At 35.2% G+C, this 18,430-nt stretch overlaps 3 protein-coding genes across 4 annotated transcripts; all 3 read left to right on the top strand.

Moving 5' to 3' along the window:
• The first annotated feature begins 313 nt into the window (after positions 1-313).
• Positions 314-1,972, top strand: LOC116120678 (zinc finger MYM-type protein 1-like). The gene has a single exon (XM_031406651.1). The coding sequence runs from the start codon at positions 314-316 to the stop codon at positions 1,970-1,972; it is 1,659 nt and encodes a 552-aa protein (XP_031262511.1).
• A 3,524-nt stretch (positions 1,973-5,496) lies between these two features.
• Positions 5,497-6,465, top strand: LOC116120677 (methylesterase 10-like). Its single transcript, XM_031406650.1, has 3 exons — positions 5,497-5,859; positions 5,954-6,091; positions 6,187-6,465. The coding sequence occupies exons 1-3, from the start codon at positions 5,497-5,499 to the stop codon at positions 6,463-6,465; spliced, it is 780 nt and encodes a 259-aa protein (XP_031262510.1).
• Positions 6,466-9,607: 3,142 nt separating this feature from the next.
• LOC116120656 lies at positions 9,608-11,757 on the top strand. 2 transcript variants are annotated; one of them, XM_031406622.1, is made up of 5 exons: positions 9,608-9,743; positions 9,831-9,883; positions 10,626-10,811; positions 10,928-11,008; positions 11,086-11,750. In XM_031406622.1, the coding sequence occupies exons 1-5, from the start codon at positions 9,687-9,689 to the stop codon at positions 11,246-11,248; spliced, it is 540 nt and encodes a 179-aa protein (XP_031262482.1). In that variant the 5' UTR covers positions 9,608-9,686; the 3' UTR covers positions 11,249-11,750. The 2 variants fall into 2 exon arrangements, with proteins under 2 accessions (XP_031262482.1, XP_031262483.1); XM_031406623.1 differs by lacking the exons at positions 9,608-9,743; positions 9,831-9,883 and adding an exon at positions 9,895-10,179 and having other exon boundaries at positions 11,086-11,757.
• Positions 11,758-18,430: the final 6,673 nt, after the last annotated feature.

Genomic DNA, 18,430 nt, shown 5'->3' with positions numbered 1-18,430 from the left:
TCTTGTTTCAAACATGTCTTATATAATTAAATATTTGAATGTATTATATATGGTGACATATTGACATGGTGTGTAACGTGTGTTAAATAGATGTGTTAAATTAAAATATGTCTTATGTATCATGTATCATGAATTTAAATATATCATGGTTTGTTCATGTATCTTATTCAAGAGAAAATTAAGTTGCTAAATTAATTTTTTTTTTTTTTTTTTAATAGGAATCTCTTTGTCTCTTATTTTTGGGATCCCACTTTGGTATTAATTCATTATATGTTTATTGGATTTGAAATCCAAAGCATTAACAAATAAGATTATGATATCCAATTATTTCAAGAGACTGAAGAAAAGTCCAGCAAAAAATGTTGATGGAGACTCTACTGATATTGAGGTTAATCAAACCCCATTAGAAGAAGAAACCCCACAACAGCAACAACAACACCAAGAAAAAGAAGCTCAACGTTCAATCGGGGTGTTCAATTTAGATGAGCTTGAAACTGACCCAGGATTGAGGATACCAATTAATGAGCTTTGTTGTACTGACAAACAAAAAGAGGAAGTTCGAAGAGCATACTTGTTGAAAGGTCCTTGCCAACCTAAAGATCATAACTTTCCTTTCACTCCTTTTGGAGATAAAAAGCGTAGGTTTACATCAGAGTGGTACAAAGAAGGTTCATGTTGGATGGAATATAGTGTGGCAAAAGATGCAATCTTCTGTTTGAATTGTTATCTTTTCAAACCCGATTATGGTGACCAAGCAGGTGGTGAAGTTTTTGTGAATAAGGGATATAATAACTGGAAAGATAAAGCAAAAGTGAAAAAACATGTTGGTGATCATTCTAGTACTCATAACCAATGTCATGCCAAGTGTGTTGATTTGATGAACCAAAGGCAACACATCGATGTAAATCTTGGTTGCGTGTCGAAAAAGGGCAAATTGGATTATCGTATTCGCTTGAATGCATCAATTGATTGCATTAGATTTCTTTTACATCAAGGATTAGCATTTCGTGGTCATGACGAGTCAGTTGAATCTGAAAATCAAGGTAACTTTATGGAACTATTGAAGTTTCTATCCAATCACAATGACGACATAAAGAAAGTTGTGCTGGGAAATGCTCCGAAAAACCATCAAATGACGGCCCCCAAAATCCAGAGGCAACTAACTAGTGTTTGTGCTCATTTGACAACCAAGAAAATTATTGCAGAAATTGTGAGAGATAAACAACCATTTTCTTTACTGGTTGATGAATCTCGTGATGTGGCAGTGAAAGAACAAATGGCTATTGTTTTTCGCTATGTGGACAAAATGGGTTGTGTTATCGAACGTTTTATTGGGATTGTGCATGTTAAGAATACTTCTGCAAAGTCTTTGAAAACTGCAATAGATGCCTTTTTTGTAAAGTATGGATTGAGTTTGACAAGTTTACGGGGCCAAGGTTACGATGGAGCAAGCAATATGAGGGGTGAGTTCAATGGTTTGAAGACTTTAATATTGAGAGAAAATAAATTTGCTTTCTACATTCATTGTTTCTCTCATCAGCTCCAATTGGCGCTAGTCAAAGTTGTAAGTAAACATTCAGCATTGGGTGAATTTTTTCAAACTCTTTCTATGTTATCAAACACTGTGGCAGCATCTTGCAAGCGCAGAGATCTTCTACGTGACAATCAGTATGAATATGTGATATCTTTGATTTCTAATGGTGATATTCAGACGGGACGCGGTTTGAATCAAGAATGTACTATTAAACGACCAGGAGATACACGTTGGGGTTCACACATAGGGACAATTCATAGTGTCATAAACTTATTTTCTTCTGTTGTTGGTGTGCTCAGAGTGATTGAGATTGAAGGAGATGATTGGCAAAACAAAAGTCAAGCAAGGAGTTTATTACGAATCATGGAGAATTTTGAATTCGTCTTTTTGTTATTCTTGATGAAGAAAGTATTGGGAATCACATATGAACTGTCATAAGCATTACAAAGAAAAGATCAAGATCTCCTTAATGCCATGCAGTTTGTACAAATTTCGAAGCGTCGGTTGCATAAATTGAGAAATGAAGACACTTGCTTCGACATATTGTTAAAAGAAGCTTATGATCTATGTAAAGATAATGACATACCAATCCCGGAGAACATGGAAGATAATTTTGGGAGGACAAAACGAGGGATTGCACCAATTGCGAATAAACATCATTTTAAGGTGGAATTGATGTACACAGTTTTAGATAACATTCAAGAAGAACTCAACAATCGTTTTGATGAAGTAAACATGGGGTTGCTTCAGTGTATGGCATCTCTTGATCCAAGTAACTCTTTTGCTGCATTTAAAAAAGACAGATTACTAAAGTTTGCAAAGTTCTATCCTATCGATTTTCCTCAACACGATATTTGGTTGCTCGATAATCAACTTGAAAATTATTATGTGGATGTTAGCACCAATGCCAATTTCACTCATGTTGATGGGATTGCCGATCTAGCAAAAAAAATGGTTGAGTTTAAGAAGGATGTTGCTTATGACAAAGTTTTCTTGCTTATTAAATTAGCACTGGTTTTGCCTATGGCTACTGCAACAGTTGAAAGGGTGTTCTCTGCAATGAATCTTGTTAAGAATACTTTGTGTAATCGAATGGGAGACGAATGGATGAACAATTGCTTAGTAGTTTACATTGAAAAGGAAGTTTTTGCTACAATTCAAAATGAAGATATCATTGAACATTTTCAGAACATAATGAAGCGAAAAATCATGTTAAATTGAAGATCTTCAGGTATACTATTCTAACTTGCTTTCATCTTTAAATAATAAATATTCATATTATTTAGATCTTTAGGTATACCATTCTAACTTGATTTTTGGGTCAATATGCAGAGGATGTGTGAATCTTTAATATAGACGGTTGAGTTAGAATGTTAACATCTAGATCTGGATTTAGAGTGATTGTAATCCATCTCTTTGTAAACCTTTGTGTATCTTACTTTTGTTAGAGTTGTAATTGAGCTTTAAATTTGTGTAGAATATTTTTGGTTGATTTGTAGTTATTGTAAACTCTTTTGCTTATATTGGATTTAAGTGGGTCGTTAGATTCCTGTGGTTTTTTATCTCTTCATATTGAAAAGGTTTTTCCACGTAAAAATTTTCTTGTGTTTCCCTGTAAATTATTTTCTTATGTTTTCACTACTTGATTGGCAAATAGTGGCGGAGTGACAGGGCCCCCCCGGGCAAAAATCCTAGGTCCGCCACTGGATGGAGGTGACTAGGGGGTTCGACGTCATCGAAAACAGCCCAGATCGGGCTGTTTCCGACGAGGGTGTATAGTGACCGAGGGTGTTTTTGATATAATTTGAAAATAAAATGGTAAGTTTTGTAATTCTACTAATTTAGGGGTTAAAACATAATTTATTAATTTAGGGTTAAGGGCATTATAGTAATTGCACCCTCTAAACCCTAAAAATTCATAACACTATTACTTTAAAGGTGGGAATTTAGAATAAATGGAACTAATGGTACTAACTTGGGATTTTGTCAAACCTTGGGTGGGAATATGTCGTTTACTCTAAATAAAATTGCAGTTTGATGCATTTCCTAAATCATTTCTCACACTCAGCAATATTCTAGATATATTAAATATATATTACTCTAGTTTGGTGCTAGTGGTTGGGCCACAAATTAAAAGCTACCAGTGGAGGGTGGGTTGCATTGTTGGGCCAATTACTCCTCTTCCCAATTCTTTCCTAGTAGTGTCTTCTTCCCAATTCTTACAGCATCAGTGTCTTCTATATCAAATAAGGCATTACACAGTCACGACACAGAAAAAGAAAATCATGGCTCTCAATTCTGTTTCCAATAAATGAATGAACCTTTCTTAAAGTAATAAGTAAACATTCATATTTCTACGGTTTAAAAACTAAAAAAAAATTGTCAATGATGGATTTACTTGATATAAAATTGTTTTTTAATACAGCAGACTATAACAGACTACAACCAGAGAACACATAATACCAGTCAAATTTATTTCCGAATTGCTTGTGTTTGCTGACGAAGCCAATGGTGAGATTGCATAGGATGCCCTCAAATTCAAATATCTAAGAAGAGAAAAGGGGGATCCTCATTCATTTTCGAAGAACACACAACTGTAAAAAATTTAATGAAAAAGGGTCTTCATTCATTTTTGAAGAAAACTAATGTACAGATTTTGCATGGATGTGGCTAAACTGTATTTCAGCAACGCTTTTTTGAGATTGGAAGATGAAAAATTAGAACGGAAAGTTTTTTGAGAACGGTGCCAAACTGACCTTTGTTCATTTTGATTTATAATTATACTTCATGCATGGGCTCCTTTTCACTCCTTTTTCTCTCCTACTGCAAAAGTAACGCCTATCAACGGCTGTCTGCCCGTCTCTAAACATTTCCCACAAATTACTTTTAAACCTCTAACATTTTACTCTAAATCCATCAACTTCCATTGCTTTCAGATTTATCAACCCAATCCTAAATTTTTATTTCCAATATTTTAGTGAATATTGTAGCTGAACGTACTTATTACACATAAAATATACAGAAAAACAAACAAATAAAACTACTGAGAAGAAAGAGGAGAGAATTGCCAACTTTACGAAGTTCAGCAATAATCTCGACAATGATCATCTAATTACGAGAAACGTCATTGTAGATTAATGCTGAAATTTTTGCCCTCTTTATAGCTACACAAAACTGCGTCTGTTTAGATGTTTTAGTGTTTGTTGCGACTTGGGTACTACATTGTTGTAGACTAAGTAAGATTTAAATCATCTAGTTAAGCGGGATGGCGTCAATGTATTGTTCTCGTTGTTGGGCAAGTAACACTTAAAACGTATTGGTACGTAGACAATGCTTTAATGTATGTTGATGTGAAAATCTGCGCCGGCCAGAATATTGTCCAAAACGTACTGGATGGCGATGTCCGGACTGGGATTCCCCGGCTTCTATTAGGCTCGAGGTGGGCGTTTATTCCTGCACAACAATGTACATTAATACAAACTGTTGTGACTCGGACATTGCATCGGTGTAGGTGATAAACAAAAGTTTCCATCCAAGATATGATAAAAACATGCATCGAGCGTTAACTCAAGTTCATAGAGTATAGCGATACTGCTATTTGCATCCTTATAACTTTGTTTATCAACACTGGCAACGTCGAAACATTGGTTTAGTCTTGTGAGATCCTCTTACATATTAAAAGAAATTATGCTGTTGGAATTATCAACTAAAATTATGTCAACAAGCATAAAATCACGTACTTTTACCAAATGATCGTTTGTCTTGGCAGAGATTGCTAAAGTCAAGGGTGTTGTTGATAGTTTTTAAACCTTTTGGGTATTGATGTCACTAGCATCAATACCAAATTACATGGGTGTCCAGTAATTAAACCCGCAAAATGATGGTAAATAACCTGTCACAGCTTGAACTTGTCTAGAGTTCAACTTTTGCATACTACAGAAAACAGAAAGAGAAAGGTAGCAATGGAGGGAATGAAGCACTTTGTTTTCGTTGATGCAGCTTGCTTTGGAGAATGGCCTTGGTTCAAGGTCAGGATACCTCTCCAAGCAGCTGGTCACCTAATCACTACTATAGACATGGGTACTACGGCGCTCAACGCCAAGAGTTTCGATGAGATTTATCCTCTTTCAGATTTTATGGAGCCACTGTTAAAGTTCCTGGCCTCTCTAAAGGCTGATGATAAAGTTATTCTTGTTGGCCATAGCTATGGGGGGATTAGCATTGCTCTTGCCATGGAAAAATTTCCACAAAAAGTTTCGGTTGGAGTTTTTGTGTCCGCTTTTATGCCTACCTATAAATCTTCCCCGGGAGCCCTTATAGAAGAAGTAAAGACTAATTTCTTCACTATATAAGAAAAAATGTATTTGAGAAAGCTAATTTTTTTAACCCTCTTCCGTTTTTTTTTTGTTTGTTCCCTAGTATTTGAACAGGACCCCGTTAGAATCCTTGATGGATTGCCTGTTAAAATTCGACCATGGAGTGGATACAATTCAATCATCTATTTGCTTTGGTCGAGAATACATGAAGGCCAAGGTGTTTAAGAACTGCACGGAATCGGTAAGTCTACAAGTATCCTAATTCAATTTATGGACGGCTAGCAATAGCATGCAACACATTATATTTCCTCTAATTTAGAGCATTTCCGCATGCAGATTGTGGAGATTGCAAATCAAAAGGTTAGAACAACCAAGTTTTGCAAAGAAGATATATCTAAAGATTCCCTCTTAACCAAAGAGAGGTACGGATCCATTGATCGAATTTATGTGATGTGCGGAGACGATGAAGTGATAGAGCCAGAGTTTCAACGAGAGATGATCGAGAATGACCCTCCGAAAGAAGTGTTTACAATTAGTGGTGCTGACCACATGCCTATGCTCTCTAAGGTTGAAGAGTTGAGCAAAATCTTGGAAGATATTGCTTACAAATATTAATAATATGTTTATCCCAAGACTCTGTTTCTTAGATCGATATCTTTAATGTTCAAGCTGTCTTTCTTGTTTTAGAACTTCTGTAAATTTCATGAATCTTCTGCGATTATTTGTTTGAATATTTGAGTTTCTGATTTATTTTCTTGATTATTTAGAAGTAATATTAGTTTACAGTACACTTGGCCTAAATTGATCGTCACTCCAATTTCAGCGCTCTTAAGTTATCAATGAACAAAATTTTTCTTCTTCTTTTTATTCGGTAACATGTTATTTATGCTTTCAGGAATTTAGATTCCTTATAATACCTGAATTTCAATTTACACAAAATATAAGAAATAATTTATTTGCGTATAATTGGCTTCTTAGTAATAGATATTAATTAAGAAGTCATGAGACATAGTTGATTGGTCGTTATATAATCAAGAAACGATAGTTTCCATCTCTGTTCTAAAACCCATGCAGCCCGCCCCCACTGGTTTAGCTGGTCTAACCGGGACCCAAGGCCGAGCCACCAATTTCAATTGTTCTTTACTTGAATAAGCAAACCCTAGAGAGGAGGGCGGCAATTGGTGAGCAGACAATGACAGGGCTATTAGGGGTTTTGGAGAGGAAGTGTTGATGAGTTGAAAGGTGGCGATTGATATGATTTCCGGTGAGTGAAACGACTGAAAGAGGCAAAAGTCATTATGGCCACAATAGTAAGATGTTGTTGGCGATTAGCAAGGCGAATAGGGAGGTGAGATGGGTTTTGGTTAGGAGGCTTAGGGGAGTGTTTTCGTGGTGATAGGAAGTGTTGTCGATGTTGGAAATAAGCTCTATTTAGCCTAGGTTGTCGACGCCCATGATGGTGTTTTTTGCCACAAAATGGTTTGATTTCAACCAGATCTTGGGCAGATTTGTTGGGAATGACTCAAAGGATGAGTGGGATTTGCATTTGGTGTGTTGCCGCCACGAACCAGTCGACCGCCGATTTGTATTTGGGGTGTGTTTGCTAGATTGCAAACCTGTAGGGATTGATACGTTTTTTTTAGGAGTGTGTTTGTTGGATTTTAAACCTTTAGACATACTGACGTTATTAGTTTGACTAGCGAGTCAAACTGGTTCAACCGATCAACCTGGGACTTGGCCACTTTATCGAGATTTATCCCGAGTCGATTATTAAACCACTAGTTTCTATCCTCAAATCAAACCCATCAACCTCATTTTTTTTTTAATTTTTTTTTTTTAAGGTTATCATAATTTTAAATGACCCAATAAATCCAACTCATAGTCTATTAAATCAGTTTCTTTTTATAAGTTAAATGAAAGCATAACCCATTTAGGCCGGTTAATTAATTATGATAAAGTGTCTTCTATTCATCCTAAATTTTTAGGGAAGTGATATTTAGCCGCATTTAATTCATCTTTACCTCATGCCTAAATACACGTCTTCTATAATTAAAAAAGTCTCTTTAAATCTCATTTAATTCCGCCGGGTTAGGCTGCGGGTGGGGTGGGTTAACCCNGATAGTTTCCATCTCTGTTCTAAAACCCATGCAGCCCGCCCCAACCAGTTTAGCTGGTCTAACCGGGACCCAAAGGCGAGTCACCAATTTCAATTATTCTTAACTTGAATAAGCAAACCCTAGAGAGGAGGGCGGCAATTGACGAGCAGACAGTGATAGGGCTATTGGGGGTTTTGGAGAGGAAGTGTTGATGAGTTGAAAGGTGGCGATTGAGGTGATTTCCGGTGAGTGAAATGATTGGAAAAGGCAAAAGTCATTGCAACCACAATAGTAGGATGTTGTTGGCGATTGGCAAGGCGAATAGGGGGGTGAGATGGGTTTTGGTTAGGAGGCTGAGGGGAGTATTCTCGTGGTGATAGGAAGTGTTGTCGACGTTGGAAACAAGCTTTATTTAGCTTGGGTTGTTGGTGGTGTTTTTTGCCACAAAATGGTTTGATTTCGACTAGATCTTGGGCAGATTTGTGGGAATGACTCAAAGGATGAGTGGGATTTGTATTTGGTATGTTGTCACTGCCAATTAGTCAACCGCCGATTTGCATTTAGGGTGTGTTTGCTAGATTGCAAACCTATGGGGATTGATAGAATTTTTTAGGAGTGTGTTTGTTGGATTTCAAACCTTTGGACATGCTGACATTATTAGTTTGACTGGCGGGTCAAATTGGTTCAATCGGTCAGTCGGGGTCTTGGCCACTTTGTCGAGATTTATCCCGAGTCGGTTATTAAACCACTAGTTTCTATCCTCAAATCAAACCCATCATCTCATTTTTTTTTTTTTTTTTTTTTTTAAGGTGATCATAATTTTAAATGACCCAATAAATCCAACTCATAGTCTATTAAATCAGTTTCTTTTTATAAGTTAAATGAAAGCATAACTCATTTAGGCCGGTTAATTAATTATGATAAATTGTCTTTTCTATTCATCCTAAATTTTTAGGGAAGTGATATTTAGCCGTATTTAATTCATCTTTACCTCATGCCTAAATACACGTCTTCTATAATTAAAAAAGTCTCTTTAAATCTCATTTAATTCCGAAACATCCCTCTAAGCTTAATTAGGTTTACTTTTTCCAATTTCAAATTTAATTATGTTTTTTTTGTTTTACATCCTTTTTCCCAAATCAAACTTAACTCGGTTTTTTCTTTACACCTTTTTTTTCTTTCCCAAATTCCTAATTTCCACTTATTTTTTCTTCTTCATAATCATATTTATTTTGTTGTGTAATTACTTTTTTCATAGTTTTAGTATTATATTTTCATCAAATAAACAAATATTTAAAACAGAAGGGTTCAATGATTATGATACTTTAATATTAGGTTATGAAAATTTAGGATTAGGGTTTATGTAAAATTAAATATTAAAAATTAAAAAAAAGTATAAAAGAGAGTATGATTATATTTAGAAATTATAATATTATTTCTAGTAATTTAAATTACGGTTAAATTTGTCAAAACAAAAACATACATTTAAAAGTGAGGGGGTGAAGACCAATTAGGTGGGGGCTAAAGATTACTTCCCAATTTTTTATTCTCGGTTCAGAACCAACCCTAAACCCTAGACCTCTATGATTTAGAACAGTTTCGGGCTTAACAGAGCTTCTGGGTCGATGGTTCAGAATATGGGCCTGATATCCCAGCCCAAACAAATAATAGATGTATCGCTTCTTCGTCTTGTACCTTAAACCCTAGACCTTAAAGTTTTAGAAGAGCAAGAGATTGAGAATGTCGAAGAGAGAAGATTATGATTCGGACGCTCCCGAGGAATTCACAGCCGAGCAGGTGCCCCTTTTATCTACTTTTTGGATATAACTTAAACGAAAACATGCAAAATTGTTTTACGAATTATCTATCTATTTTCTTTTTCAGGGAATACAGCAAGATGAAGAGATACGAAGAGTCCAGAAAGAAAATAAGGCCAGGTCTACTCTCAAATTTTCTGATTAACAATATTGTAAAGTAATATTTACAGTAAATAAATCAAAATAATTTCTTTCGAGAATTTGCAAAGCTATGTGCATAAAGTTTGTAAGAACTGATGTGGGAAGATTGTTATTGATAGAATATCTTTAATTTGAGTAAGGAGTGTCGATGAGTTGTTTCGTAATAGAATTCTAATTGTTATGTGAAGGGGTTCATAAGAACGTGAGCTTGGAAAAGTGTTGGAACTTAGGATGTTTAAAGGGTGTAGAGTGCTTGGGCATCCAAATTATGTTAGGTTGGTAGCTCAACTATGGTTCTTTGAACATTTACTATGATGAATAAGCTGGAGTGCATATGGACGAGGAGATGTTAACATGTAACTGGGATTTTTATTTTTTCCTCCTTTTATTTTTTATTTATTTATTTTATTTTTTTTTGCAGTGGTTCTGGGTATAGCTGGAGTTAGATGTAGGAAGTATCTATGTTAATTCCAGAGGATCAATTTCTTATATTATTTGTTTACTTAATTTTTAGGGGTGGCATAGCATGTAAGATAGTTTCATCTTTAATGGTACTAATTGTTTTCTCAAAATCTAGTTATTTTACCATGAACTTTGCAAACCTGCTGCTGTCCGGTCTGCAATTAGCTCAACTTTCTTATGGTGGTGTTTAAAACTGTTTTATGTTGAAAGATAACTGGTAAATGTACATTCTGAACTTTATATTAATTCCTCCACATAGGGTTGTTCGTGAGGGAAAAGAACGTCGCAGACTATGGGCTAAAAGAAAAACTCCACGAACTTCTAAAGGAGGTGAAGCTATCTTAGATGTCGCAGAATCTGAGCCAGGAAAGACGCACAAAGAGGCTTTGGATGGTTCAGGGATGCTTCCAAATGACATTGTTGAAATGCTTGCAGCTCGTGAGAAGTATGTTGTATTTATGTGTATATTAGTGGTTTGCACATGTACATGCATGTTAATGATTTTGAACTTTTAGCTTTAAGTCTGTAACATTATGACCAAAGTTCATCTTCTGTCTACAGACAAGTTTTCCTATCAGACTCGGAAGATGACAAGGCTGAGGTGAAACCCACTTCTAATAAGAAAAAGAAGAAAAGCTCAGGGTAAGACATCTTTTCTTTATGGCATTATGGAAAATCTTATTAGCTTCACGACATTTGAGATTGGATCCTTTTTTCAGGTTAGAGGCTGTTATTTTGAAGGACATGCCTCCTCCTGAATGCTTGAAGAATTCCTTGGAGTTCTTGAAGAAAAGGAAAATGCAGATTTCAAGGTCATCTGCGGTTCTGAACAACTCAAACCAAGCACTTCGCCTCCTTACTACTTCTGGCTTGTTAAAGTGACGAACTTGGATCTCAATTTTTTCATTGTTAATTAGATTCATGCTGAAGCTATTCTTGAATAGTCCGTAGCTCCAACAGGAGTACAATGTTGTTACTGATGAAGAAATGAGTTAAAAGTTTTGTCTGTTGTGAATTTGCGGTCAGTGACAGTAATTGTATTCCTCTACTTCTCATGTGTGTTTAGAATTGAGTTCTACCCAGTGAGCAAAACATACAACTCACTTGTGACAGTATCTTATAAGAGATTCACCATTTACCATACTCTGTGCCTACTGCCTAGATCACTTATTTGACTGTTTTGGTCCTAATTAGAATGCGCCGTGGGTTGAATTGGATTAGGATAGTATAAAAAGGTGTGAAATTGGAATTTTCGGTTTGGGATGGACAATCTCAGGACGGTGAATTGGTGATGGGATTTGTGATCCCGTGTACTTTGTAATATTTATGAATCCCAGTAAATTTATTATTCCACCATTATGCAAAGATACATGATTATAGTTATACTTGGAAATTGAACAAAGTCGTGAGATTATACTAAATATCCTATGGACACGTATAGAGCTCCCCAGAGACTACCAGGGGCCTTAATCAGCAAGGACATTCTATTGCATTCAATACGTTAAATTAGTGGTTTTTGAAACATCAAGGATTGTTGGATTTTCTCTCTAAGGAGTTTCATTTGCTTACAATCAGAAATTTGATTCCCGTTTCAGTTTTATTTCTTTTATTATTATTCATGTCCATTTTATGCATTTCTGCCCAGTGTTATGATCGGATAAGTTGGCTAGGGATAGTTTCTTCATATCCGACTGTTGCAGGACTTCATTGGCAATTTGTAAGTGTGAGTTGATGCACAAACTTCCAGCGTAAAGAAACTAAATGATTTGGGATCTTAGGACTCCCCTTTGGTGGGGTTTTGACTCATCTCCTCATGCTGATTCGTGATAACAATGATTTTAAGTTAGATTATTGCGGAATATCGTTTTGGTATTAGTAGTGTCTTTTGTTGGAGTTTGATGGATTATGAACTTATCGACTCTGCTTTACTCCATTATTTTGATAATTATGCCACTTTGATAATCATTGGGGGTGGTTTTATGACTTTTATCTGTTTTGATCAAAGCACAAAACTAATGGCTTGTATCTTTCTGAGACTTAAATCTTAGAGAAACATGGCATGTCTTTGTTCAGCGCACTGCATAATTTGTGTTGTCAAGTCGGCCCAATAGTCGAGATTAAACATTTAAACTAATTAATTGAAGCCCCCTTTCTAGTTTTTGCAGTTTCGTATTATCACTTTATCAGATTAAGATACCACCAATCCATAACTCGGATGGATTTAAAGTTCCTATCCTGGAGCTACTGCTAATTTTGTTGAATGTTTAACTTGAAGAAATAACTGGTGCCCAGAGAAGATAAGAGGCTATGAAAATGATTCAAAAGAAGCCTATCATTCCTTACCAGGGAAGTAACATTAAGTAGAAACTCTCTATTAAACCAATCACTACAGTGAGTGAATTAATAATACATCACATACATTTGATGGAACCGTCCCTTCAAACTGGTTACAAAATCAATCTTCAGAAAGTAGAACCTTTGCTACCCTGCTGCTTAAATTATAGAATCGTTGTACTGCTACTCTATTATTCCCAGCAAAGAACTCTATCACACCGCCACATGATTAAGTTCACAAGCCCTACCAGGACATATCATCTGTGGGTGTGTTAGCATGACTTGAAACGTTGAATTTGGATTTAGTACCTCTAAGAAAATAAAATATACAACAGAAGAACAAACTAAAATAATTCTGCTCGTGGACTAAGACCATATTCTAATAAACAATATTGATCGTGAAGGATTGTTTCATGGGGAGGAAAAAACATCATCGTGATCCAGCCACTTCTGCTGATGGACAGAGACGGTGTTGGCTTGTTCTGAACCGTTGCTCACCAGAGCTTGGACAGCGCTTCTGACCTTGCTTAAACACTTATGGTGACGAATACGTTTGAGGACTAGTTGTTTGTCCAAGGCTTCAGAGGAGTCGTGTTTTGTTGGTGATGATTTTAAACAAAGTTGCCTTGTAATGTGATCTTGCTCTTCCGAGTGTTTCAAATTCGTTTTCCCAGAGTCGTCTGAGAAAGAGGTTTCAGCTTTTGAAGCCATGAAAACCATTTCTTCTTCAAAGAAATTTAGTATATAGAAAGAATGGAGAAAGAGAAGAGTGGGGTAATTGGCATATAGATTAATCCTATATAATATAAAGTGGGAAGCTCATGGTTTTGTAATTTAATAATTTCGTCTTGGTTTTGTCTTGGTTCTTGCTTGTTGGTCACTTAAAACGGTGGGTTTTTAAATTGTGGGTTTTAGCATATTACGATAGAATTTGAGGTGAGTTTGACTCTTCACCTAATAAGGTCTCATTGAATGGAAGAATTATCCTCTCTTATAAACCAGTAGGCTTGAATATGCCTAGTCGGTATGAGACTCCAACACTCTCCCTCACGGTCAAACTCATATGTTAGGTTATGCTTATTGATGAAGGTAGTTGTTGGCTATAACTCCTCACCCGTTAGTCAAGCACTCAGCTTAACTGAATTTGGGCTCTGATACCATGATAGAATTTGAGGTGGGCTTGACTTCTCACCCAATAAGACCTTGTTGAATGGGACAATTACATCCTCTTATAAACGAGTAGACTTGAGCATGTCTAGTCGATGTAGAACTTCAACAGATTGCATTGCATGAGCGAATATGTATACATATAAACTAATTAAAAAAATCCTACTAGAAGCTTAAGGTGATGTGAGCAATGAGCATGAGAAAATGAATTTGGACAGGCATGGAGTAATATAATATTGAATTCTAAGTGTAATAATCCAATTGTAGAAAGAGCAATTGAGAATCTAATATAATTTTTTAAGTTTGAGTCTTTACAGCTCTTAATAAGGATGATTACTGATATTCTTATTCGGTTGATAATTTCAGGATTCTCGGATAATTAAATAAATAAGATGTGTACAAATTGACTGCAGTACCCCCATCTTAAAAACAAAAATTTGTTGGAATGAAATTTGACAGCCTGAATATGTATTAAATGACGAAATTGGGGTTGGCTTTCCCATTAATTTTGTTCTTGATGAGCAATGCTTGCTGGATTTCCCGTACTGTACGTGAAAATTAATTTCCACTTCTGTCTCTCATTCACACACACAGATAACAAGGGAAGTACCGAAGTAGAGTGATTGAAAGTTGGAACTATCAAGTATCAAATATGCATATTTGGTTCTGATGCAAACAAATAGGTATGGCCATATGTGTTGAACTATATTGATTTTCATCTCACCAAAATTTACTTCCGCATGGTTTTTTTTTTTTTAATTTTTTTCCTTGATACCGGAAATACTTTGGGAAAAAGGATTTAATGGATATATTTAAGTTTACATATAAAAAAGTATATGATAGGGTAAATCATCAAATATCCAAAAATGCTTAAACAGTAAAATGTTGGGTTAAAAAGTTAAAGAAAGAAAGTATAGAATTTAATGAAAGGTGGAAGAAGAAGGGAGCAGAGGCAGAGCAGGTGCAGTTGGTTTGAAAATGAGATGGTAGCGAGTTCCCAAGTGACAGAGAAACCATGGGCTGTTTTTCCGTTTTCTAGGTTGTAAACTGGGGGCGTCTTAAATGATGAATCTTGATAAGGTTCTCTTTCCTTCAGTCTCAATCCACCTATCAAACTCATTGTTTCTACACATAAGATATGCACGCATTGTTAGATCATTTGATTTGATTTCATGTAGGTCACTGCCTGTGAGGGCATCTTCATTTGTAACATTGTAAAATGTAAGAGCATCACGTCAATAATACCATAAAATGTTAGGTGAAACTTTCTGACGATACTTAACTAATACAAAAATTTAGGTGTGTTGTCTGAGCTTACGAAAATAGCATTTAAAATTTAAAGCAATTACGTATTTGGTTAAAATACTTATAAATGACTGATAAGTAGTTGACGTATTTGGTAAAATGTGGCTTATAAATACATTTTATTACAAAATAACAAAAAATGGTACTATATTAAACAAGGATATACTATGAAATTTTAAAATTAAATAAGGATAATGTGATAATATACTTGGTCAAACTCTCTACTTATAGGCGAAAAAAAAAAAATTGTACCTCCCTCCCACCCTTTTTTTTTTTTTTTTTCTTATAAACTCAAAAAAGTTATAAACAAACATGTCAGCTTAATTTTAGAACTTATAAGCTAGTTTGATCAGCTTATAAGCTTAGCAAACACCCCCTAAATGACTGTTTTCCAGCCAAATAATAGCTTAATGACACTTTCCATCCATAGATTTTTAAAATACCATTTTACTACCTAAATTGATATTCTGTTTCTGATTACGGCATCGTTACGACCCCACATCACTACCATTCTCTTTCCCAATCATCACTCACCAAAACCCCTCAAACCCTACTCTTGTAGACCTCACCAATAGCCGGCAATTGAGTAATTAGGATTTATACAACCGCCCCTTTCAAATCAAATTCCAATAAATCCTAACCACCAAAATTCAACCTCCTATTATCAAAAGACTCATTTGCCTTTCCTCTTCAAAAGTCTTAACAACTTGGACCGAGTTTACTGTTTATTCACTATCGAAATATAAATTTGAATAGTAAAATAATATTTAAAAGTCTGTGAGTGAAAATTTGTCGTTAAACCATTATTTGGATAGGAAAAAGTCATTAACTTTTAATACAATATAATAGCATACCTCTGTTTTAAAAACTGGACCGGACCGGTCAGTCAAACCGGTTAGACCGGGACTTGGCAGCTTCTCCGATCTGGTTCAGGTCTTAGGGGGTTTTTGTAATATTTTAAAATTATAAGGGTTAATTGTAATTTTGTAGGAGTGTTTGAGAGATATGTCAAAAGTTTAAGGATTAATTGGTACTTTTTTGGGGCATTTGTGAAATAAATACAAATTTTAGGGACTAATTTGAACTTTTTTAGGAGAATTTTTGTTACATATTAAAAGTTAAGTGATAATATGTAATTTTTTAAAAATAAAATTGTCGCTGACATCATCGGTCCAACCGGTTGGACCAGTTGACCCGTGACCCAGACAGCAAAACGGGTTACCCTCAGGTTCGGGTTTTAAAATAATGTAGCATACCAAATGGTCTTCAACTCTTCATCATTGTTTTAAAACCCAGATCGGAGGGCAAACCGTTTTGTTGTCCGGGTCACGGTTCAATCGGTCTAACCGGTTGGACCGGTCGGTTGGACTGATGACATCAGCAATATTTTATTTTTAAAAAATTACATATTAACCCCTTAAATCTTAATATATTACAAAAATTCCCCTAAAAAAGTTCAAATTGATCCCTAAAATTTTTATTTATTCCAAAAATACCCCAATAAAATTACTAATTAATCCCTAAACTTTTGATATATCTTCAAAATACCCCTATAAAATTACAAAGTAACCCTCATAATTTTAAAATATTTCAAAAACCCCCTCAGACCTAAACCAGACCGGAGAAGCTACCGGTTCCCGGTCCAACCGGTCCGACCGGCCGGTCTGGTCCGGTTTTTAAAACAGAACTCTCCATTGCGCGTTTTAGGGGTGAGCAGTTCCGGGTACCCTGCATTTTTCGGGGGAACTGGAACAGGAACCGCACAGTGCAGGTTCTTCAATTCAAGGAACCGGAACCTAAAATGCAGGTTCCGGTTCCTTTCCAGGGTACCCTGTAAAAAATAATTACCCCCCAATTAGTTTAAAAAATAACAAAAATACCTTATAAGTTTACAAATACACCCCTAACAAATTTTCATTATTCATTCATTTGTGTCCAATGTAACTCATAACCTGTAATCTCTAAGCAACACTTGAATTGTTAATCATTTAATTAAGTATTGTAATATTGTTTATAATAGAANAATGGATATATTTAAGTTTACATATAAAAAAGTATATGATAGGGTAAATCATCAAATATCCAAAAATGCTTAAACAGTAAAGATGTTGGGTTAAGTTAAAGAAAGAAAGTGTAGAATTTAATGAAAGGTGGAAGAAGAAGGGAGCTGAGGCAGAGCAGGTGCAGTTGGTTTGAAAATGATATCGGTTGCGAGTTCCAAAGTGACAAGAGAAACCATGGGCTGTTTTTCCGTTTTCTAGGCTGTAAACTGGGGGCGTATTAAATGATGAATCTTGATAAGGTTTTCTTTCCTTCAGTCTCAATCCACCTATCAAACTCATTGTTTCTACACATAAGATATGCACGCATTGTTAGATCATTTGATTTGATTTCATGTAGGTCACTGCCTGTGAGGGCATCTTCATTTGTAACATTTTAAAATGTAAGAGCATCACGTAATATTCAATAATACCATCAAATGTTGGTGAAACTTTCTTACGTACTTAACTAATACAAACACTTAATTGTTGTTGTCTGAGCTTATGAAAATAGTATTTGAAATTTTAAGTAATTACGTGTTTAATTAAAGTACTTATAAGTGACTGATAAGTAGTTGACGTGTTTGGTAAAATGTGGCTTATAAATATATTTTATTATAAAATGATCAAAAAGGGTATTATATTAAACAAGGGTATACTATGAAATTTTAAAATTAAATAAGGATAATGTGGTAATATACTTGGTCAAACTCTCTGCTTATAAGCAAAAAAAAAAAAATATATATATATATATATATATATTTTTTTTTGCTTATAAGCTCAAAAAAGTTATAAACAAACATGTCAGCTTAATTTTAGAGCTTATAAGATAGTTTGACCAGCTTATAAGCTTAACAAACACCCCCTAAATGACTGTTTTTCACCCAAATAATAGCTTAATGACACTTTCCATCCATAGATTTTTAAAATACCATTTTACTACCCAAATTGATATTCTGTTTCTGATTACGGCATCGTTGCGACCCCACATCACCACCATTCTCTTTCTTAATCATCATTCACCAAAACTTCTCAAACCCTACTCTTGTAGACCTCACCAATCGCCGACAATTGAGTGATTAGGATTTATACAACCGCCCCTTTCAAATCAAATTCCAATAAATCCCAACCACTAAAATCCAATCTCCTATTATCAAAAGACTCATTTGCCTCTCCTCTTCAAAAGTCCTAACAACTTGGATCGAGTTTACTGTTTATT

Source organism: Pistacia vera, unplaced genomic scaffold (assembly GCF_008641045.1).
Source record: "Pistacia vera cultivar Batoury unplaced genomic scaffold, PisVer_v2 Contig940, whole genome shotgun sequence".
Lineage (NCBI taxonomy): Eukaryota > Viridiplantae > Streptophyta > Magnoliopsida > Sapindales > Anacardiaceae > Pistacia > Pistacia vera.
The sequence above is the reverse complement of the archived record's forward strand: the minus strand, read 5'-3'. Positions and strand labels throughout refer to the sequence as shown.